The sequence below is a fragment of the Priapulus caudatus genome, unplaced genomic scaffold (genome assembly GCF_000485595.1).
Source record: "Priapulus caudatus unplaced genomic scaffold, Priapulus_caudatus-5.0.1 Scaffold269, whole genome shotgun sequence".
Taxonomy (NCBI): domain Eukaryota; kingdom Metazoa; phylum Priapulida; class Priapulimorpha; order Priapulimorphida; family Priapulidae; genus Priapulus; species Priapulus caudatus.
Window position 1 is genome coordinate 183,544 of NW_014577330.1, and position 24,608 is coordinate 208,151.

General features: G+C 42.9%; 1 protein-coding gene across 1 annotated transcript in view; it reads left to right on the forward strand.

Moving 5' to 3' along the window:
- LOC106808334 (E3 ubiquitin-protein ligase RNF126-B-like) overlaps positions 1-21,242 on the forward strand; it is a gene marked incomplete at its 3' end in the record, with an annotated part of 39,815 nt that extends 18,573 nt beyond the window's left edge. The window contains exons 5-8 of the mRNA XM_014811014.1: positions 15,778-15,871; positions 17,448-17,563; positions 19,244-19,346; positions 21,163-21,242. Coding sequence (XP_014666500.1) covers positions 15,778-15,871; positions 17,448-17,563; positions 19,244-19,346; positions 21,163-21,242 — 393 coding nt within the window. The remainder of the gene's footprint in view (positions 1-15,777; positions 15,872-17,447; positions 17,564-19,243; positions 19,347-21,162) is intronic.
- Positions 21,243-24,608: the final 3,366 nt, after the last annotated feature.

Genomic DNA, 24,608 nt, shown 5'->3' on the forward strand with positions numbered 1-24,608 from the left:
GGAGAATCTAACAACGCTGCAGGTTTAGCTAAAACGTTGCATGTGCGACTCACTCACGGCTCGCGTTTCAGCTACTACAGCATGTACGGCACGTAGCTAGACGTTGGTACAACAACGAATTCGACCAGCATAAAACCAACTACGTGGTGTCTCGATTTGTGGACACTGAAGGACATTCACAAACAATGCAATTAAATGGAAGATTCCATGCAATAAATTTACAGATAATCTAATGAAAATTTGGATGAGTACATATACATATTATCACGATATTGATTCCATTCCAGTTCTTAATATCTTTAATGGCTAAGGAAGATCTTGTATTACGTCATCACGTGTAGGAAAGAGAACCTTGTGAAGTAGTAACTTGAAACATAGTGTACCTCGGGTAATTTCTCACACCAACTAATCAACTCGTTGCCGTATACGTGGTACACATAAGATCATTTTACAAAGACAACCAGAATGCCGAATAACAATCCTAGGTTGTTCCCGATGAAGCAAACTCCCAGCCCTAAGCTGTTTTTTAACAACATTAAACATGTGTCTTTTCTGTTCACATACAGCAGAACGAGTTAGTGGATTTTTTTTTTTAAACATTTACGGCAAAGAAGCCCACAGTAACAAAAGAAGCCACTCTCATCGAAAAAACAGTGACGGTACCTCCGCGGTCAAGGTTGTGAATATCAGATTTGCCACATCCAGCCTCTATATAGGGGCAGCCCACACCGACACGTAAGTAAAGTAATCTGCCTAGAATGAGCTTCCACATATATCTTTATGAGAGAAATGTACACGAGTTGTCTGAGCCCCGCTGTAGCACACCTCGCTTCGCGAACCGCTGTGCGATCCTGCAAGCTCTTGATACTAAAACATCGCTGACCTTCGTAGTTCAACACAAAAATATCTGCAGGCTCGCCCTATAGATACCTGTGCCAGCTATCGTCCCACTGTGGCAGTGCAAATTATAATCTGGGAACGGTTTGAGTCAGGTCAGCACTCGTCGTCAGGCTCCGTCACCGAGACGCGGGCCTTAACGACAACAATGAACCCTGAGTTGCTCCCTACGACTAGAAAAACAACTGATAAATGTTTAGATTAATTACTGTCTGCAAACAACGATAAAATATGCTAAAAAACAAATCTGGAACCGACTTACACACGCATTCTTGTTGATGCTCGCGCCAATCCCCATGCCACGGAGAGTTGACTGCACAAATAGTCAGTGCGAGATATATATTCCATGAAGATAAAATAAAAAATTCCCCCCCCCCAAAAAAAAAATTCGCCCAAATTCTCGACCATTGACAGCATGTCCAAGAACTTTCGCCAGACAGCTTTCCTAACATTAACCCCTGAGACTTTACCGACCCTTCCTGGCAACCCTAAGCGTTACCGGTCGATGCATGAAGAGGCGGCCACGTTGCTGCTTCGTCGTCCCTGCGTTCTTGCTGGCTGGCCCCGTCAAACAAATATCAATGCTCCATCGTGCCATTAGCGCTGGGCATCGGGCAGCCCACCACGCCAAGGATTGCACAGCCGTCCATCCTGCAACATGGCCAATCGTTTTCGCGCGGCTGGACAAAACGTGACGGAGAGTATGCACGCCACCCTCGTATAACCAGTGGACACAGGGACGGCGAAGAGAATGCAACGAGTGTCCAATGACACTTTAGCCCTCACCAACAAAAAAAGCGACAAAAAGCTCAGCAAAGAAGTCAGTTTTAACTTGAGGCAACCCATCGACGGGACATTATAGAAACGAAGAGTATATATGAGAACCTCCCATTATATACGCTTGATAATTACTGCGTCCATTTTGTATGTGAAAATAATTATGTATTTTGAGATGTGAAGTCGTGAGGATCGTTGGCGAAGTGATGGCCTTACACCTAAATGATTGCCACTTAACGTTTTCTATAATATTCAGATTTAGGCACTGCCTAAAGCGGAGCTCCCGATGTTTGTAACGTGTAAGATTGCAGAGGATACGCTTATTCCACAGTTAGCTCGCTATATAGCACGTGACAATGGGTTTCCCTGCCCCATAACACAACTTTTGTTCAAAGAGTTAATTGCGTTTGCATGGAAAGTGTTTACTTCGTCATGAGTTTTTCTAGGCGTAGCACCACGGTTGCCGATCGGTTATATATCGCAATAATAATTGACTAAACAAAAATGAATCACAATTTGCTGATTGGTAGATAGCGCTAATACCCGCTGGTCTGATGTTTCTTAGCGATGGCGTTTGAAATAAATAGGTTATGCTGCGTTCCGACATGTTTTCCTGTGGTAAAACTTTACTCGAATATACGACTTTTATCGGCAGCCGGTCGCAGACGAAAAATTATACCCATTTTTTGATTAAAAGATATTGGCTCAACTGAGAATCTTTGTACAAAACGCAACCAGACGCAGTGTGGACACCACAGACTTATCTGCGTGTTTATATAATATGCCTATATAATGACCAAAACCTACCCTAATTTGCATTAATTTTTTTAAAATATCCAAAAACCCATGTTAAGACGTTTTGTTGGTAACACACCATGAAAGGCAATGCTGAACACACATAGCAAGGACAATGTACACCACACATAAACCGAAGACAATGATAACACACATGGAAAAGACACTGACAACACACATTGGCAGACAATGCTAACACACATGCCGTAGGACAATATGACACACATGAAACCGAAGACAATGTAAACACCACATGCGAAGGACAATGTAACACACATGCTCGTAGACAATATGACACACATGGAATACCAATAACAGCCACACATAGCAGACAATGTAACACACATGAAACCGAAGCGGAACAACTGTTAACACACATGGAAGATCATGACAACTACACATAGACCAGACAATGTGACACACATGGTTAGACAATATGACACACATAAAACGCAAGACAATGTAACACACTATGCGTAGACAAATGTTAACACACACGAGGATGACAATGTAACACACATGTCGTAGACAATGTAACACAGCATGGCTAGACAATAGCTAACACACATGGTAGACAAAAGGTAACACACAATGGTAGACAATGTAACACACACGAGGCTGACAATGTAACACACATGGAGACCAAGGGTAACACACATCGGTAGACAATGTAACACACAACGCAGGCTGCACAATGTACACACATGCGAAGCACTATATGCACACGATGGTGGAGAACAAACAGTTGCAAGGCAACAAAACAACATACATTGCACGCACTTAGCCCCCAAAGCTGGCCGTCAACTTCACTCCGCATTCGAAGAATGCGAAACTACCATCAAGGCACACTCGATCATGCTACGTTTCCATCGACACACGGGGGACAGCCGGACACAAACGACACACACGCGAGTCAATTTACGGGAGGTTCGACCGGAACCGTCAAATTCGTTTGACTGCGCTGGGCGCGCCGCTGAATTTCAAAGGGCCTCCGTGCGAACACAAGGAGGGCAACTGCGCCACTCGGTCGCGACCTCCTGCACCCACCTGTAGATGATGCAGCTGCAGCTAGCCCACTCGCCAGTCTTGTCTCTTGCGATTGCTGTCCTCCTGCCGGCGACAGACTCAGCCTGCCAGACTCGGGCACGTGCCATGCTGAAACCACACAGGCAGCAGTACGATGGCATGACATCCAGATCACCACCACGACCACGCACGCTCGTCACCATGACCACCACATTCCCGACACGACACCTCGCACGATGAAAAACCGTGATTTATTTTCAACTTTCATTTCTTAAACAGGACACCTGATCGCCAGCCATGCCCTGTGAGCACAGGCACCTTGGAAACGTCAATAAAAAAAAGGTAAATAAAACAACGAAATGTATTTACTACCAAAGTCTTAATGTTCTCTCTACTCGTATTTCGCTCATTATTGCCGCTTAATTACCCGTAAATGCCGGGTGGGTGAAATGCTCATCTGGCCACACACACAAGTACACCGCCACGCACGCCCTGTGCCACAAACAACCATGAATAAGAGAGCAGCGCTAGGAAAGCTGATCGCCAAAAATTCGCTCGACGCTTGCTATCTTCATCTTCACATTTTCACAGCCCCAAATACCACCAACAACAGCTTTCGATCTTGGTATCTATGTGTAGCCTAAATGTTCACTTTTCGGAATTATTAAGCCTCTGTCCTTTGTTCTTACCTACTCCCGCCATGAGCAAGGGCCGTACGCCAGCAGTCGCGGGCCAGCAGGGCGCATGTTTTGCCCCCTAGAGATTTTCAGAGCTATGCTTTTTAATGGACAAATAGGGCCAATAGCAGGGCGTGGGAGTACCTTTAGCCCCCCCCGCGCTACAGACAAATTATCCTGCTGTATTTGCCCCCTACAGAAATTTCCTGGGCGTACCGGCACCTTTGCGCCAGCAGACTATCTCATGAAATCCTGCAGGAATATGATTCTGCTCAGTGGAAAATGTAAGAGACGAGATGTCTGGTTTCTACACGAGTAATGCGCGGCGCATTGCATGCCGGTATGAGCTGCTGCTGCCTCGAGCCTTCCGACTTTCGAGGCCCGCCAAGCCAAGCATAATGCGTGCAGGTATGACGCACACAACATGACTACAGTGATTGCGTCAAAATATCGAGTAGCGCGTTATGGAATTTTCTCGCGATGATACGTCTCTTTACATTTTTCACGGAGAGAACATCTTCCTGCAGGCAATTTCACGAGACTATTTTCTGGCGGGGGGAGATAAGAACGCAACGCAGTTATAATTCAAACAACGTGAACATCTTCAGCTACACATAGATACCAAGATGAAAGCTCGGTGTTTGGTGGTATTTGGGCTGTGAAGGTGTGAAATGAAGCAAAGCGCTCCGACAGCGAATTTTGCCGATCTACGCTTTCCTACCCTGCTCTCTTATCATTGTTGGTTGTGCACAGGGCGTGCGTGCGGTGTACTTGGTGTGTTGGCAGATGAGCATTTTTGACCAGCCACTTACAGGTAATTAGCAGCCGAGGTAATAGGCGAAACTTAGACTACGAGAAAACATTTAAGACTTTGGCTAGTTAAATCCATTTCGTGTTTATTTAGCCTTTTTTTTTATTGCAGATGTTCCAAGTGCTAGTGGCCCGTGGATGGCTCATCACTATGGACAACACATCCTGACAAACAGCGCCTCCCATAATGAAACATTTCTAACAGAGCGGGTACCCATTAAATAACGAGGTACATGACAGAATGAGGATGCCGGGTCGTTTCGCAACAGAGATTGTTGCCAGTGTAGTGGTTGTTTAATGCAGAAAAATGTCAATTTTATTCACGGCCAAAAAGGAATAATAATAGAAAACTACCATTGACCCTTACTGCATTCTTTGAATATTAAACCCAACGCTGATTGGCCTAATAAACTATTCATTCGCTATCAAGCATGTATCACGCCTACGGTATAATGCCAAGAGATCTTTCACTGATACCAATGCGCCCACACTCGGTGTAGCACTTCACCATTAGAGTTCTAACAACTTAACTCACTGAACATTAACCACGTGCGCCACCGCCACCCAATACCGCTTACCCGGGATACCGCTACCGGCGATTTACGGCGCTACCCGCTACTGAGAACTGGGCTATTTGAGAACCACTACTGCGGAACCAGGGGCAAACGCAAACAAACGAGCTTACACGTTTCAAGCCAGCGGCACGATACAGTCCGAATGAAAGTGCATGATCACAGGCGCAACTGCTCGTCACTTCTTTCTGCAGCACAAAACTCCTCCATGCAGACGGAGCACTCGCTAGCGTCTCGCGCCTGAAACGCAACGAGGACGCTTATATGCAAAGCCGAGGCAAGCCGCCCTCAAATCGCAAACGCTCACGCCGGCACGGCGCAATTTGCCGGGCATATCCAGTGTACGAGCGATTCACGCAGCAGTCGTACGCAGAAAACACTGATCTGTGCTTTGAAAGCCCGTCAAAAGCGGAAGGTTCGCTCGAGCAACGATTTGCCTGTTTTTCCTACGCGAAAAAAACAGCCGTTTGCGAAATGCAGTACACTAATAGGTTCGGGTCTACTTAGCCCAGTGAGCTCCTCCATGAAGCTAGTGTCACTTAGAATGACCTAATTATATTTTTCTTCTGCCATCTACTAAAGGACAACAGTATAAGCACTCCAGTGAATTGGCACTGTGTTTTCGCCGCACACCGTTTTCTAAACATCACACATTACTTTCACCATGCCAAGTAGTTATATGTTATTTATTCATTAACTATTCAAAATAATAAAACAAGTGACAGACAATACATAACACCTACACTAAATTGAAGTGTCAATGACACTGGTAGCCTCACCCCACAAAAAAAGGACACAAATGAATGAGTAAGATGAAGTCAGTTCTAATTGAGCAACCATCGACGTAAATTATAGAAACGATTGACATCTGTATATCGCAATAATCAATTTATAAACCAAAAATGAATTCGCAATTTGTGACCGTAGGATGCGCCGCTATAGCCGCTTTGTCAGCGATGGCGTTTGAAATAAAATAGGCTTCATGCTGAGACTTCGACATGTTTTGTAAAAACTTTACTTCTTAGTATAGACGTTTTATCGGCAAGGTGGAGAGGAAATACAATTTTGCCATTAAAGATATTGATCAAGGAATCTTCTTGTTAAACCGAACCAGACAAGTGTGACACCACAGACCTGTTTGTGTCTATATAATATGCCTATATAATGCCAAACCCTACCTGAATTTGCCATAATTTTTTTTCTTAAATAATCAAAACCCTGGCACCCCTTATTCATTTCAACCATACCAAAATGAGCCAAAATCCGTTTGAACCTGAAGTCCTTGAACTGCACTAATGGCCAATTCCCATTTTTGCCAAAAAATTGCCGATTGGCTCGAAAGTTACGTTGACTGTGCGTTGCTTCCAAAATAGGACGTTTAATATGGGCGAGCATAGGCCATAACAACTATACCCAATTTCAAACATGTTGGCGTTTCAAACGGTTCTGAGTTATCCGTGACCGGTTAGCAAATGTTGACAAGACGGAAACAGACGCGATACGACGGACCGGCATAGACGGGGGGACGCACGACCGCATCGGCCAATACGCTCAGCGCTTGGACGATGTCAAAAGGTGCAAGCCTAAAAAACTGCATCAATTTCAAATAAATATAATAATAATACATGTCCGACTTCACGCTTTTCATAGCAACTATGCACTTGTGACAACATTTGGAACATCAACTCTGGACCTAGTGTTACACCGTGGTCTTGCGCCTTTTATAACGACACTTGGCCGTAACGGTATAGGATCGCCACCATTGTTTATCATACATAACTATACATTCCCAATGTCACTCGCAGGAGGTAGACGCCCACGTAGATGTGTTTTAACATCCCGGAAAGCGTGTGCAATCTTACCTAGCATCGTCAAAATCCAAGAGCATTCATCACAGATACGAGAGGATACAAAATGAGACGGCTTGGACTCATTAATAAACACCTACCGACTTGCTCTGCGAGCTGCATGTTGACTCTAGGCAACTTGTCATATAGTGTGGGTTCAGCGTGCAGTGCGGCCAGGGCCTGCTCCATCTAGCCTGTTGCACGTAACTATTACAAGTTCAAGGCGAGAATGGCAGGTTAATTCTCCGGCAAAAACATACGATTGTTAGCGGGCTCCGCGCGATGCGGCACACATTCCTTGTTGAAGAAATTCGAACAGACCCACAGCAGAGTCCTCGTGACAGCAGCTATAGGTGTGTTCATGGCTATACACACCCAGCAATTTCTTCGTTAAATCTCGCTAAACAGAATCGCAAGAGGAAAAGTATTTTCCGGGTAACCAATAAATGACAAAGGTCAATGACAGCCTGCTAGCTCACCACAAAAAAGGACCACAAATGAATGACGTGAGTGACCGAAGAAGTCAGTTTTAATGGCAGCCAACCATCGACGTACATTATAGAAACGGCAAGAGCTTATATATGCGGAGAACTCCCATTGTATTGATACTCTTGATAATTATATGCGTAATTTTTATATGTGAAATAATAAATAATATTATATAAAATTATAAATAATTTATAACACCAAAGATGCAATCAATTTGTGACGCGTTAGGGGGGGGATTGGCCCGCTATACGCCGCTTTTGATGTTTCTTAGCATAAGAATCATCTATAGAATAATAATAATATATAATAATAATAGTATAAATCATAATATGCCTTCATAGCACGAATTTTGCATTTAAGATATTTGTCAATGAAATCTTGTAAACGCAACCAGACGACCGTGTGATGCACACTGTTTGTTATCTGAAGTGTCTTATATATAATATGCTATATAATTGCCAAACCCCTAACCTAATTTGCCACAAATTTTTATTTTTAAATAGATCAAGAATCCCCAACCCTTATTTATTCACTATACCAAAAATGCAGCAAAATCCGGTTGCAACCTGAACTGGCACTAATGGCAATTCCCGATTTTTGGCAAAAAATGCCGCTGGCCTCGGAAAGTACGTCGACTGGCCGTGCCTCCAACAATAGGACGTTTAATCGTACTGATGAGCCATAGCCGAATAGTTGCTTGATTTCCTTGCTTATCCGGGGCCACTTCTTGCTCTTGACTTAGTAAAGCATTCAGATATTTTGTGTTTTATAATCTTTGTCCATTTTGTATATTTCTTGTTGAGGCTACCTGTTTCTTCCCATATTTTGGCTAATTTGCTGTTATCAGTTGCTTTTTTCCATTTGTTTAGACCTTTTTGGCTCCTAATATTAAATTGTCTCTTTTGGGGGTTTTGTTAGTCTCGATCTTTATTTGGAAATTAATATTTACTTTTATTATGTTGTGATCGCTGTATTTCACTATTGTTTTTCCTTCCCCATCTTCATACCTGCACAGACCCCACACCCTATCTTCATCAATTTATTTTTGATTCCAATTCCCTATCAATGATCACATAATCAATTATAGATTTTTGTTCACCCTGGACCCTTGTCCACTTCCCTTCACATTTTTGGCTCTGGTTCAACATGATTAATTTATTTCTTTTGACCAAGTTTAATAATTTTAATCCTCCCTAAAGTTGGATGTTTCTTTCTTATTCCCTGGAATTGTATTAAAATCACCTATTAAAATCACACATACACATTTGGTCTTGTTGGTCGGCTTTTATTACTTCTTCAACAGCCTCAAACATTTTACTGATTTCTTCTTGTGGTGTTCTGGACTGGTTCATAGTGGTCCATAGATTATTCCTAGTCTAAGTTTAATTTTCTTGTTTCATCTATTGCATGAATGATTAATAACAAGCATAGACTGAAGCAGGCGAGTCAGCTATTGAAGCTGAAATTTGATTTAACATTCAGTCCTGTTACTGACTACTGATGGCATATTATGGGGGTTGAACTAAAGATTTTATGTATGGAGATCGTATGCTACAGTGAAACATCAGGACGTCATGCAATTGTTCATCAATTATTAGCACGTTTCAAATAAGTTTGTGTAATTTGCACTTACAGGACTACACGTGTCCTAGGTGCAATGGCGGATTTATAGAGAAGCTTGAACGACTTGAGCAGAATAATGGCTACGAGAATACGAGGTATGAACTCCATCATTGTCAAATAATAAGCTACTGCTTTTCTGAATATTTGTGCATGCATAACACATGTTAAATATATAGAGGATTATTGTGCTTTTAAGTACTACTGGAATCTAGACTAATGAAAACTGATTATGTGTTTGCAGTGATAGTGACGAGGATGATCCATTCACGCTACGAGTACCTCATTTTTCTAGTAACCCAGGGGTATGTGTAAATGTAATCGCATTTTCTTGCTAGAATCATGACATGTACACGTATATTGACGAACCATACGTTATATACAAATAATTTATATAGTGGCTCACTGGCTTATCAATACAGTACAAGTGATGATATCCTCTATATCTATCTATCTACTGACGATATATCTATCTACTGACGATATCCACACGGTCTGTATTTGTAGGCTTGTAAAATTTATTACCAATAAGAACAAAAATATCCCTGACATAATTATAATGAAAGTCCATGGAAGTTGACTCCATCATATTTGTTATACGGTCACACGAGTAAGGGACGGGTATCAGCGTTAAGCTCATGCCTATAAGGATTCCCGGTGACTCGCACCTCAATAAAAGAATATCCTCCCCGTACGCGAGTGTCTCGTGCCTGCGCGACACGCTCGCGATGTCGCACCAAGAACCCACATCGCGCGTTGCAGCTGCTCGACATGTTTTTTTTTATCAGATATTATTTATATGTGGTTAACCATCATAATATGCATAGATTACTGTGACAATTAATGTGCACGAATTTGAATTTTGCGATTGATTCTCATCCAATCGGGAGCCTTGTGACATCAAATTATGAAGTTCTGTCAACACTGTTCTCGTAACGTTAACATTAGTCGTAAGTGCTCGTTAATCTTAGCATTAACATTAGCATTAACTTCATGGTGTTTCTGACAACGGCCCCTGATCTCTACGTGACCCCGATATTATAATATACATAACATTAGTTGTAACATCACGCCCACGGATTGCTCTTAGCATTGACATTAGCATTAAAGGAATAATATGTCCATTGATTATGCAATGTTGATGAATGCTAGAGTAACTGGCACCTTGTGTAGTTAATAAGTACATTACTTTATAGCCAAACGCGTATTAGTTTGTCCAATATCGCTGCTGGTTACTAAGAAATGTCTAATTGAAATCCGAAGTCCAAAAATCAGTTGTTTGCAGTTTCAAACCGCTGCCGGCGAAGCGGGTGTGATACAGATTTATAGTGCACCGGACATTTTCGCACGCATGCTCGACCGTACGCAATGCTATCATCAGTGATTTCGTAAACATGGACGCTCGTGATAAGGAACTTTTTGTCAGGGCTGTCCATGTGCGTCCATGATTAGTACATGTGTTTTACTCTATTTCTATGTTTAGTCCGTGGTCGTGGTTACACCGCTGACGCCTCATCTGGCGTCCAAAACATACGGGCCGCACAAATGTTTACGTCATCGCTTGACTCCTGGATGACATTTACGGCACGTAAATGATACGTTGATACATATCAACAACCGATTTCAAGTCTTGTTTGTAATGTAACCAGCAGTGATATTGGACAAACTAATACGCGTTTGGCTATAAGATAATGTACTTATTAACTATACACAAGGTGCCAGTTACTCTAGCATTCGTCAACATTGCATAATCAATGGCCATATTATTCCTTTAACTACACAAGGTGCCAGTTACTCTAGCATTCGTCAACATTGCATAATCAATGGACCTATTATTCCTTCATATACTTTATATTCCTCCTATTATACTTTCAGAGTAATGGTCCGGCCTGGTCGCCGACTACGCCCTCCTGCTACTACGATCGGACAGCGCGGGTCACGCGATCCATCCCCAAAACAGCTGACTGCGCGCTGACTGGTCCGTCGCTGTCAGATCAGCAGCTTCCAGAAGAAAACCACCCGGCTCGATTGCCTTTGCATCTGTCTAGTTGTAAATTATTTACAAGCTCATCGTAAATACGCCGTTCCAGTTACACATGTAATACGCAGCCACGCACGGGGGAGGGAAGCTGTGCTGGGCGGATTGACGACTCGCAAATAGAACGCCTTCAACGGCGGCGAAAAACGCGTGTATGTGTTTATTTTAAGCTAAACTAAGGATTAGTTTAAACCAGCATGCAGAGCTTGAAATTATTTACGTTTTAATCTGTGTATGGTACACATCTCATCTTATATTACGGTTTCAGTTGGGGTTAGTCACACATCGCAAATATCCAACGAGGCAGCGTTGAACGTGTTCAGTCGGTTGAGGCCAAGAAGAGACCAATCAAGAACTGACCAAAGGTATAGGTCACCGACTCACCATAGACTCTCTTTTGTTTCTACAGATTTAGGTGACATTAATAACGATACGTCTTTGTGGTATTGACGAAATCCCGCTGTCCATTGTGGTGAGATTTCGGGATCCTGTGACTTGGCTTACCAAAGACATCCGGACTGCTTGCCTACCCACATGACGTCATGATGCGATGATGATCGATGCCACGCCGTTTAATCAACCACTTTCATTTTTAATGAGCCTTTACCGACATCGCAGTAAGCACTAAGCAGCATGCCGACAGTAGAAATCCCCTGCGCACACGTATACATCGTGCATCCAGTCTGATGCAATGCACGCAACTAGTTTTAACTATGTACGCAAGAGACGCGGCCACCACTCCACAGCACCCTAATACGTGTTCATCTCCCCGACGTGTCATTTCTCCCGGCACCATCCTATTCGAACTCAGCCGACGGCACGCTACACAAGAGTTCGCACTCGCAGCGTTTCGACACAGCGATGAACGAACAATTTGTAGCTGATGTAAAACAATCGTTACTGTTCGTCGCTTAAAGGGGCGGTCAGCTAACAGACGAGCTCTCTACAAGCAGCGCATGAGTCACGCAATTCAAACGAACAGGAAAACGCCGGCTATCAACGGCATTACTTCAAGTTTGGGTAGGAAACAGAAACATACATTTGGAAAAGGTTCCTATGCACGGATAGCGCTAATATGTAGATAGTTTTTCCAGGCGTGCATCACATAGAGACCTCTGTGTTATGCTTTCCTGATTTCTCTATAGAACGTGTACGCGCATCTTCCCCACCCAGCCATAACGTCATTCGCGTAGGGATGTCAGCCCCTCCACCTCAACGGGTCTTCGCGCGTACAAGCATTAGCCACACATGATACTCGGGAGTATGCAAAATGTATGTACACACGCTCTAGCACAAGTGCACAACACATGCTCTGGTTGTCTAGCACGATGTATCGCGCGCGAGTATCATTTCTGCACGGCTGACACATATAACCATGAATAAGCTAGCTAGCTGCGCATTCACTCATCATTCAGCACACATGAAGTATGCTCATGCACATGCTTCGATCCGAAACGTCCCAGGCGGCCGGCACAAACCGCCCGGACAGTTTATTAGCGGTTGAAGCATTTACATGTAATTTATGACATTTAATGTCCGCTAAGCAGTCACTGTAAGTAACATTCTGGGGCTGGGGCCCGTTGTCAGAAACAAAATTAGTCTAATATGAGTAAATTAGCGTAATAACGCAATATCAGCTCGTAATATTTTGCGTAATGGGATTCATCAGCAAATCTACGAGCGATTCTATGATGGATAAAATTTTACCAACAGATGTATTATCAGATTTACCAGCGGTTTTACTAATTAATGCGTTTGGGATTTGTAGATTACCGTTTAGATATACCAGCACAAACACATTTACCATATTTACCAGCCCATTTACCAGAATTAATTACCAGCACATTTACATGATTTACCAGCACATGCATTAACCAGATTTACCAGCACATTTACCAGATTTACCAGCACATTTACCAGATTTATCAGAACATTTACCAGATTTACCAGCACATTAACCAGAATATCAAGAGTATATAATGGGAGTTCTCCCATATATACTCTTCGTTTCTATAATGTACGTCGATGGTTGCTCAATTAAAACTGACTTCTTCTCACTTTTTGTCCTTTTTTTGTGGTGAGCTACAGTGTCATTGACACTTTCATTCTCTTCGCTACGTGTCACACGGTTTACGAGTGCGTCACACTCTCCGTCACGTTCGTCACCACATCGGCCATGTTGCAGATGACGGCTCCAACTTGGCGTGGTGGGTGCCGATGCCGCGCTATGGCACGATGGAGCATGAAGACGGCAGCCAGCAAGACGCAGGGACGACGAACAGCAACGTGGCCGCCTCTTCATCATCGACAGGTAACGCTTAGGGTTGCAGAAGGGTCGGTAAATCTCAGGGGGAATGTTAGGAAACTGTCTGCGGAAAGTTCTTGGAATCTTCAATGGTCGAGAATTTGGGCGAATTTTTTTTTTGGGGGGGGGGAATTTTTATTTTATCTCATGGAATAATATCTCGCACGTATTTGTGCAGTCACTCTCGTGGCAGGAGCATCACAAGACGTGTGTAATCGGTTCCAGATTTGTTTTTAGCATATTTTATCGTTGTTTGCAGACAGTAATTAATTAAAATTTATCCCGTTGTTTTTCTATCGTAGGGAGCAACTCAGGGTTCATGTTGTCGTTAAGGCCGCGTCTCGGTGACCTTGACGACGAGTGTGACTGACCTTCAAACGTTCCAGATATATTTCACTGCCAGTGGGACGATAGCTGGCACAGGTTCTATCTATAGGCGACTGGAGATATTTTGTGTTGACTACGAAGGTAGGATTGTTTTAGTATACAAGAGCTTGCAGATCGCACAGTCGCGAAGCGAGGTGTGTACAGCGGGGCTCAGACACTCTCGTTACATTGTCTCTCATAAAGATATATGTGGAAGCTCATTCTAGGCAGATTACTTTACTTACGTGTCGGATTGGCTGCCCTATATAGAGGCTGGATGTGGCAAATCTGATATTCACAACTTGACGGTGAGGTACCGTCACTGTTTTTTCGATGAGAGTGGCTTCTTTTGTTACTTGGCTTCTTTGCGTAAATGTTTAAAAAAAAAATCCACTAACTCGTCTGCTGTAGTGAACAGAAAAGAACATGTTTATGTTGTAAAAACAGCTTAGGCTGGAGTTTGCTTCATGGGAAAACCTAGATTGTTATTCCATCTGGTTGTCTTGTAAATGATCTTATGCTGTACACGTATACGCAACGAGGTATATTAGTTTAGAAAATTACCAGGTCACTATGTTTCAGTTGCTACTCACAAGTTCTCTTTCCTACAGTGATGACGTAATACAAGATTTCCTTACATTAAAAATTAAACTGAATGGAATAATATCGTGATAATATGTATATGTACTCATCAAATTTTCATTAGATTATCTGTAAATTTACTTGCATGGAATTCTTCCATTGAATTGCATGTTGTGAATTCCTTTCAGTTCCACAATCGAGACACACGTAGTGGTTTTATGCTGTGAAATTCGTGTTGTACCAACGTCCTAGCTACGTGCGTACATGCTGTAGTAGTTGAAACAAGCCGTGAGTGAGTCCACTGCAACGTTTACTAAACTGCACGTTTGTTAATCTCTCCGTACACTAATAGCGAGCATACCAGTATAAGAGATGAACAAACACGGGGAGTATGTGTTGAGTTTCCAAACGTGAACCTAAGTAATGCAGCCAGGACATGCTGAGAGGGTCTATGTCCCCTAGGGTGCTATCGGAGTGTACCCTGGGTACGGTTCGAAATATCGGCACGTACTCTGGTACTATCTAATATGCCGGACCGTACCTCGCCTACTCCACTAACGAGTCTAGGGAGTCGCCTACGCCTACTCCCTAACCCTAACCATATCAATATCAAGAGTATATAATGGGAGTTCTCCCATATATACTCTTCGTTTCTATAATGTACGTCGATGGTTGCTCAATTAAAACTGACTTCTTCTCACTCACTCATTCATTTGTGTCCTTTTTTGTGGTGAGCTACGGTGTCATTGACAATTTCATTTATTGTTACCGAAAATCTTTTCCTCTTGCGATTCTGTTTAGCGAGATTTAAGAAAAATTCTGGGTGCTTATAGCCATGACACACCTATACTGCTGTCACCACGTCTCTTGTGGGTCTGTTCGATTTCTTCAACAAGAATGTGTGCCGCATCGCCGGAGCCCTAACAATCGTATGTTTTTGCGGAGAATAACTGCATTCTCCCTTGAACTTGTATAGTTACTCAATCAGCTAGATGGAGCAGGCCCTCCGCCTGCACCTGAACACACTATTGACAAGTTGCCTAGAGTCAACATCACTCCAGACCAAGTCGGTAGGTTTATTAATAGTCAACCGTCTGCATTTTGTATCCTCTCGTATCTGTGATGAATGCTCTTGATTTTGACGATGCTAGGTAGATTGCACTACCTTTCGGGATGTTAAAACATCTACGTGGGCGTCTACTCCTGCGAGTGACATTGGGAATGTATAGTTATGTATGATAACCATGGTGCGATCCTATAGCCTTACCAGTGTCGTTATAAAAGCAAGACACGGTGTAACACTAGGTCAGAGTTGGATGTCCAAATAGTTGTCACAAGTGCATAGGTTGCTATGAAAGCGTGGAAGTCGGACATGTATTAATTATTATATTATTGAAATTGATGCCAGTTTTTAGCTCACCTTGACATCGTCAAGCTGAGCTATTGCCATGGGTCGTCGTCCGTCCGTCCGTCCGTCTGTCCGTCTGTCAACATTTGGCTACGGTCAACGATAACTCAGGAACCGTTTGACCCACATGTTTGAAATTGGGTATAGTTGTTACTGCTATGCTCCCATATTAAACGTCCTATTTTGAAGCACGCCAGTCAACGTACTTTCGAGCCACGGCAATTTTTTGGCAAAAATGGGAATTGCCATTAGTCAGTTCAGGACTTCAGGTTCAACGGATTTTGCTCATTTTGGGTATGTGAATGAATAAGGGCCAGGGGTTTTGATATTTAAAAAAAAAATTATGCAAATTAGGTAGGGTTTGGCAATTATATAGCATATTATATAAACACGCAGATAACAAACAGTGTGGCATCACACTCGTCTGGTTCGTTTTACAAGATTTCATTGACAATATCTTTAATGCAAAATTGGTATTTCCTCTCCACCTTGCCGATAAAACGTCTATACTAGAGTAAAGTTTTACAAAACATGTCGGAACGCAGCATAACCTATTTATTTCAAACGCCATCGCTACAAAGCGGCTATAGCGCCATCTACGGTCACAAATTGCGATTCATTTTGGTTTATAAATTATTATTGCGATATACAGATGTCAATCGTTTCTATAATTTACGTCGATGGTTGCTCAATTAGAACTGACTTCTTCTTACTCATTCATTTGTGTCCTTTTTTGTGGTGAGCTACAGTGTCATTGACACTTTCATTTAGTGTAGGTGTTATGTATTGTCTGTCACTTGTTTAATTATTTTGAATAGTATGAAAAATAACATATAACTACTTGGGCATGGTGAAAGTAATGTTGATGTTTAGAAAACGGTGTGGGCGAAACACAGTGCCATTCACTGGAGTGCTTATACTGTTGTCTTAGTAGATGGCAGAGAAAAAATATAATTAGTCATTCTAAGTGACACTAGCTTCATGGGAGGAGCTCACTGCTAAGTAACCACGAACCTATTAGTGTACTGCATTTCGCAAACCTGTTTTTTTCGCGTAGGAAAAACAGGCAAATCGTTGCTCGACGACCTTCGCTTTTGACCTTTCAGCACAATCAGTGTTCTGCGTACCTCTGCGTGAATCCTCGTAACTGGATATCCCGCAAATTGCGCCTCGGCGTGACGTTTTCGATTTGAGCGGCTGCTCGGCTCTGCAATATAAGCGTCCTCGTTGCGTTTCAGCGCGGACGCTACAGTGCTCCGTCTGCATGGAGGAGTTTGTGCTGGCAGAAGAAGTGACGCAGTTGCCCTGTGATCATCACTTTCATTCGGACTGTATCGTGCCCTGGCTGAAACTGGTAAGCTCGTTTGTTTGCGTTCCCGGTTCCCAGTAGTGGTTCTCAATAGCAGTTCTCAGTAGCGGGTAGCGGTATCGGGTAGCGGTATCGGGTAGCGGTATTGGGTGGCGGTGGCGCACGTGTTAATGTTCAGTGAGTAAAGTTGTTAGAACTTCTATGTGAAGTCTACCGAGTGTGCGCATTGTATACAGTGAAAATCTCTTGCATTATACGTAGGCGTATACATGCTTGATACGAATGAATAGTTTATTAGCCAACAGCGTTGGGTTTAATTATTAAAGAATGCAGTAGGGTCAATGTAGTTTCTATTATTATTCCTTTTGCTGGAATAAAATTGACATTTTTCTCGCATTAAACAACACTAACACTGGCAACACTCTTGTGCGAACGACCGGCACCTCATTCTGTCAGTACCTCGTTATTAATGGCCTCTGTTAAAAATGTTTCATTATGGGAGGTGTTGTCAGGATGTGTTGTCATAGTGATGACCATCACGGGCACAGGCACTTGGAACATCTCAATAAAAAAAAAGGTAAATAAACACGAAATGGATTTACTACCAAAGTCTTAATGTTTCTCTAGTCTATTTCGCCTATTACTGCTGCTAATTACCTGTAAGTGCCGGTCAAATGCTCATCTGCAACACACAAGTACACCGCACGCACGCCCTGTGCACAAACAACATGAATAAGAGAGCAGGTAGGAAAGCGTGATCGCAAAATTCGCTCGACGCTTGCTTCATTTCACACCTTCACAGCCCAAATACACCAACAACAGCTTTCATCTTGGTATCTATGTGTAGCTAAATGTTCACTTGTTTGAATTATAACTCTGTTCGTACTTATCTACTCCCGCCAGAAATATCTCGTGAAATCCTGCAGGAAATGTTCTCTCCGTGAAAATGTAAAGAGGACGTATCATCCGAAAATCCATAACGGCGCTACTCGATATTTTGACCAATCACTGTAGTCGTGTGTGACGTCATACCTGCACGCATTATGCTTGGCTTGGCGGGCCTCGAAACGGAGCTCGGAGGCAGGCAGCAGCTCATCCCGGCATGCAATGCGCCCCATTACTCGTGTATAAACAGACATCTCGTCCTCTTTACATTTTTACGGAGAGAACGTTTCCTGCAGGATTTCACGAGATATCTCTGGCGGGAGTAGGTAAGAACAAAGGACAGAGCTATAATTCGAACAAGTGAACATTTAGCTACACATAGATACCAAGATGAAAGCTGTTGTTGGTGTATTTGGGCTGTGAAGGTGTGAAATGAAACAAGCGTCGAGCGAATTTTGCGATCACGCTTTCCTGCCTGCTCTCTTACTCATGTTGTTTGTGCACAGGGCGTGCGTGCGGTGTACTTGTGTGTTGCAGATGAGCATTTGACCGGCATTTAAGGGTAATTAGCGGCAATAATAGGCGAAATAGAGTAGAGAAACATTGAGACTTTGGTAGTAAATACATTTCGTGTTTATTTACCTTTTTTTATTGAGACGTTCCAAGTGCCTGTGATCATAGGCATGCTGGCGATCAGTGTCACTGTTAAAAATAAAGTTGAAAATAAACACGGTTTCGTCGTGCGAGGTGTCGTGTCGGGATGTGGTGTCATGGTGACGAGCGTCGTGGTCGTGGTGGTGATCTGGTGTCATCCATCGTACTGCTGCTGTGTGGTTTCAGCATGGCACGTGCCCGATCTGCAGGCTGAGTCTGTCGCCGCAGGAGGACAGCAATCGGCAAGAGACAGACATGGCGGATGGCAGCTCAGCTGCATCATCTACAGGTGGGTGAAGAGGTCGCGACCGAGTGGCGCAGTTGCCCTCCTTGTGTACCACGGAGCCCTTTGAAAATCAGCCGGCGCCCACAGCAGTCAACGAATTTGACTCCGCGAACCTCCCGTAAATTGACTCGCGTGTGTGTCGTTTGTGTCCCTGTCCCCACGTGTGTCGATGAAACGTAGCATGATCGAGTTGCCTTCCTAGCATGATGTAGTTTCCATTCTTTCGAATGCGGAGTGAAGTTGACGGCCAGCTTTGGCTAGTGCGTGCCATGTATGTTGTTTGTTCCTTGCAATGTTTGTCTACCATGTGTCATATAGTCTTCCATGTGTGTTACATTGTCAGCCTCGTGTGTGTTACATTGTCTACCATGTGTGTTACCTTGTCTACCATGTGTGTTACATTGTCAGCCTCGTGTGTGTTACATTGTCTACCATGTGTGTTACCTTGTCTACCATGTGTGTTACATTGTCTACCATGTGTGTTACATTGTCTACCATGTGTGTTACATTGTCATCCTCGTGTGTTACATTGTCTACCATGTGTGTTACATTGTCTTCGGTTTTATGTGTGTCATATTGTCTACCATGTGTGTCACATTGTCTGCTATGTGTATTGTCATGTCTTCCATGTGTGTTACATTGTCTTCGGTTTCATGTGTGTTACATTGTCTGCTATGTGTGCTGTTATTGTATTCCATGTGTGTCATATTGTCTACCATGTGTGTTACATTGTCTTCCATGTGTGTTACATTGTCTTCGGTTTCATGTGTGTCATATTGTCTACCATGTGTGTTACATTGTCTGCCATGTGTGTTGTCAGTGTCTTCCATGTGTGTTACATTGTCTTCGGTTTTATGTGTGTTACATTGTCTGCTATGTGTGTTACATTGTCTTTCATGTGTGTTACAACAAAACGTATTACATGGGTTTTGATATTTTAAAAAAAATTATGCAAATTAGGTAGGTTTTGTCAATTATATAGCATATTATATAAACACGGCAGAAACAGTCTGTGGTGTCCACACTCGTCTGGTTCGTTTTGACAAGATTCTTTGAACACTATCTTTAATGCAAAATTGGGTTAATTTTTCTCTCGACCCTGCCGATAAAAGTCTATATTAGAGTAAAGTTTACCAAAACAATGTCGGACCGCAGCAATACCTATTTATTTCAAACGCCATCGCTAAGAAACATCAAAGGCGTCGTATATGACGCTATCTACCATCACAAATTGTGATTCATTTTGTTTATAAATTATTATTGCGATATAAACGATGGCAACCGTGTTGCTACGCCTAGAAAAACTCATACGAAGTAAACACTTTCCATGCAACCAATAACCTTTGACAAAAGTTGTGTTATGGGCAGGGAAACACCATTGTTCACGTGCTATATAGCAGCTACGTGGAATAAGCGTATCCTCTCAATCTTACACGTTACACATCGGGAGCTCCGCTTTAGGCAGTGCCTAAATCTGAATAATTAAAAACCGTTAAATGGCAATCATTTAGGTGTAACGGCCATCACTCGCCAACATCTCAGACTTTCACACCATCTCAATACACTATATTTTCACATACAAATGGACGCATAATTATCAAGAGTATATAATGGGCAGTTCCCATATATATCTCTTCGTTTCTATAATGTACCGTCGATGGTTGCTCAATTTAAAACTGACTTCTTTCACTTTTTGTCGCCTTTTTTGTGGTGAGCTAAAGTGTCATTGACACTTTCATTCTCTTCGCTACGTGTCCGACCGTTTACGAGTGCGTCATACTCTGCCGTCACGTTTGTCACCACATTGGCCATGTTGCAGATGACGGCTCCAACCTTGGCGTGGTGGGTGCGGATGCCGCGCTTGGCAGATGGAGCATGAATGACGGCAGCCAGCAAGACGGCAGGGACGACGAACAGCAACGTGGCCGCCTCTTCATCATCGACAGGTAACGCTTAGGTTGCAGAAGGGTCGGTAAATCTCAGGGGAATGTTAGGAAATTCTGCGAAAGTTCTTGGAATCTCAAATGGTCCGAGATTTGGGCGAATTTTTTTTTGGGGGGGGGGAATTTTTATTTTATCTCATGGAATAATATCTCGCACGTATTTGTGCAGTCACCTCTCGGTGGCAGGAGCATCAACAGACGTGTGTAATCGGTTCCAGATTTGTTTTTAGCATATTTCTATCGTTGTTTGCAGACAGTAATTATTAAATTTATCCGTTTGTTTTTCTATCGTAGGGAGCAACTCAGGGTTCATGTTGTCGTTAAGGCCGCGTCTCGGTGACCTTGACGACGAGTGTCGACTGACCTTCAAACGTCCAGATATATTTCACTGCCAGTGGGACGATAGCTGGCACAGGTATCTATAGGCGACTGCAGATATTTTGTGTTGACTACGAAGGTAGGATTGTTTTAGTATACAAGAGCCTTGCAGAGTCGCACAGTCGCGAAGCGAGGTGTGTACAGCGGGGCTCAGACACTCTCGTTACATTGTCTCTCATAAAGATATATGTGGAAGCTCATTCTAGGCAGATTACTTTACTTACGTGTCGGATTGGCTGCCCTATATAGAGCTGGATGTGGCAATCTGATATCTCACAACTTGACGGTGAGGTACCGTCACTGTTTTTTCGATGAGAGTGGCTTCTTTTTACTTGGCTTCTTTGCGTAAATGTTTAAAAAAAAAATCCACTAACTCGTCTGCTGTAGTGAACAGAAAAGACATGTTTATGTTGTAAAACAGCTTAGGCTGAAGTTTGCTTCATGGGAAAACCTAGATTGTTATTCCATCTGGTTTCTTGTAAATGATCTTATGCTGTACACGTATACGCAACGAGGTATATTAGTTTTAGAAAATTACCAAGGTCACTATGTTTCAGTTACTACTCACAAGTTCTCTTTCTACAGTGATGACGTAATACAAGATTTCCTTACATTAAAATTTAAACTGAATGGAATAAATATCGTGATAATATGTATATGTACTCATCAAATTTCATTAGATTATCTGTAAATTTACTTTGCATGGAATTCTTCCATTGAATTGCCATGTTGTGAATTCCTCTTCAGTTCCCACAATCGAGACACACGTAGTGCGTTTTATGCTGTGAAATTCGTGTTGTACCAACGCTCTAGCTACGTGCCGTACATGCTGTAGTAGTTGAAACAAGCCGTGAGTGGATCCACTGCAACGTTTACTAAACTGCACGTTTGTTAATCTCTCCGTACACTAATAGCGAGCATACAGTATAAGAGTGAACAAACACGGGGAGTATGTGTTGAGTTTCCAAACGTAACCTAAGTAATGCAGCCAGGACATGCTGAGGGTCTATGCCCTAGGGTCATCGGAGTGTACCCTGGGTACGGTTCCGAAATATCGGCACGTTACTCTGGTACTACTGAATATGCCGGACCGTACCTTCCGCCTACTCCACTAACGAGTCTAGGGAGTCGCCTACGCCTACTCCCTAACCCTAACCATATCAAATAGTTACCAGGGTACCCTCCGATAGTACCCTGGGGGGCATAGACCCTATGAGCCAGTCATTCAGTTATTTTACACAAAAATGCATTGATTATTTTCACCCGTGCTCTTACTGCTCCACTCACCCACTTACACCATTTTTGCATTATAATATTAATGGTTACCCATGTGATACAGAAATCTGTAACGGTGGTGAACGTACCAGTGAAATGCCAATGCCTTATAAGTTATATTATGTAGTATATTGGATTGCAGAGCGAGTTTCTTTTTTACTCCGTGTAAAGTTATGCGAACGCTACAGAAAGAATTATCACAAGATGTACTGGTGTGTTGTTTAGCACTAGCTGGTACAAACAAGCAAGATAGTGTGTTTATATATGGTAAATAACTATTGGCATTAGGCATGGCCATGGTGACATGACAAAAGTTACCTCAACATTAGAGCTACTTTGATATCCGACGTTTCTAGTGATTTTCTTGCAATTATTGTTAGAGATTTCTATAACCGATTTCATTCCTGAAAAGCTTATGCAACTCTTATCTGCAGAGAGTGTTGTATATGGAAAGAAAATTGTAATGTAAAGTTGCATTTAGTCTGTTGTTGAAATGAACTCATGACAGACATTTTGTCTACTATTCTGCTTATAAATATTTATTTGGAAATATGTACGTTGAGACGGTTTGTAATTTGACTCGCCTCGTTCACGATGGTACACTATGTGTGTGGTGTAGTATTCGTGACTGTTGAAAGACGGCATTATTTGAGTGAAATGTACAGCGATCAATTTGCCCTGTGGTCGTGTCTGAAGTTTTGTAACTGTCGAGTGGTGTTGGCCATTGCGTAATGTTAATACGTTTGTCATCTGTGTGTGCGTGCGTGCGTGCGCGTGCGTGCGTGCGCGTGCGTGCGCGTGCGTGCGTGCCTCTCTAAAGCCTAGCGCAGACTTGGGACTTTTGGTCGCGCGTTGTTGCGACCTAAAATCGCATGCGATTGGTCGCACGCCTCGCCGAGTGCGCATGCAAGCGACTGGCTAAATAAATAAAATGACTTTCTGGCGCAGTATTTACCCGTCATTTCCAGTCGGATCGCGACATCTTTATTTTGCATGTTTCTTAGTGCGATCGCTGTATTCCAGCAGTGTAATGTCAAACAAAACCGGCCTCTCCATCCACATATCTAGCAAAATGCTTTCTTTCTCATCACTCCAGCTTGTTGCTGTGAGCGTAGCCATATTGAAATAGCACGTGATGAGATGGTGCTCGCTGATTGGTCGGACGAGAATTTGTCATCGTTGCAAGTCGCTGTCTACCCACACACATGCGATTTCGAAGCGATTTCGGAGCGACGAGTTGCTGAAAATCAAACGTTTGATTTCTTGCGACTCGTCGCAAGCGACCAGAATCGCAGTTGCACGTTCCTGCAGACCTAGCAATTTCTCATGCGACTCCGCTGCAATTCTAGAATCGCAGCCGAGTCGCATGAAAAAGTCGCAAGTCTGCGCTAGGCTTAATCATATTATTCACACACATACACACTTATTACAGTACACTTTGCCGACAGTGCACACGTTTTTGGTTTACGATGATGATGTGATGTGTGGGTAAAGGGTTCTTCGCCAAATGAGCCGGAATTGAAAGAGTAATTGAGCTATATTGTAAATTAGATTCCTACCACACGTGTATATTCGAGTACACTGTAGAATATGTCTCATGGGTGTGTTTGGAGTCGGCTACATTTAGGTGATGACAGCATGGTCACCTTTCCACAGATGTGATAACCAT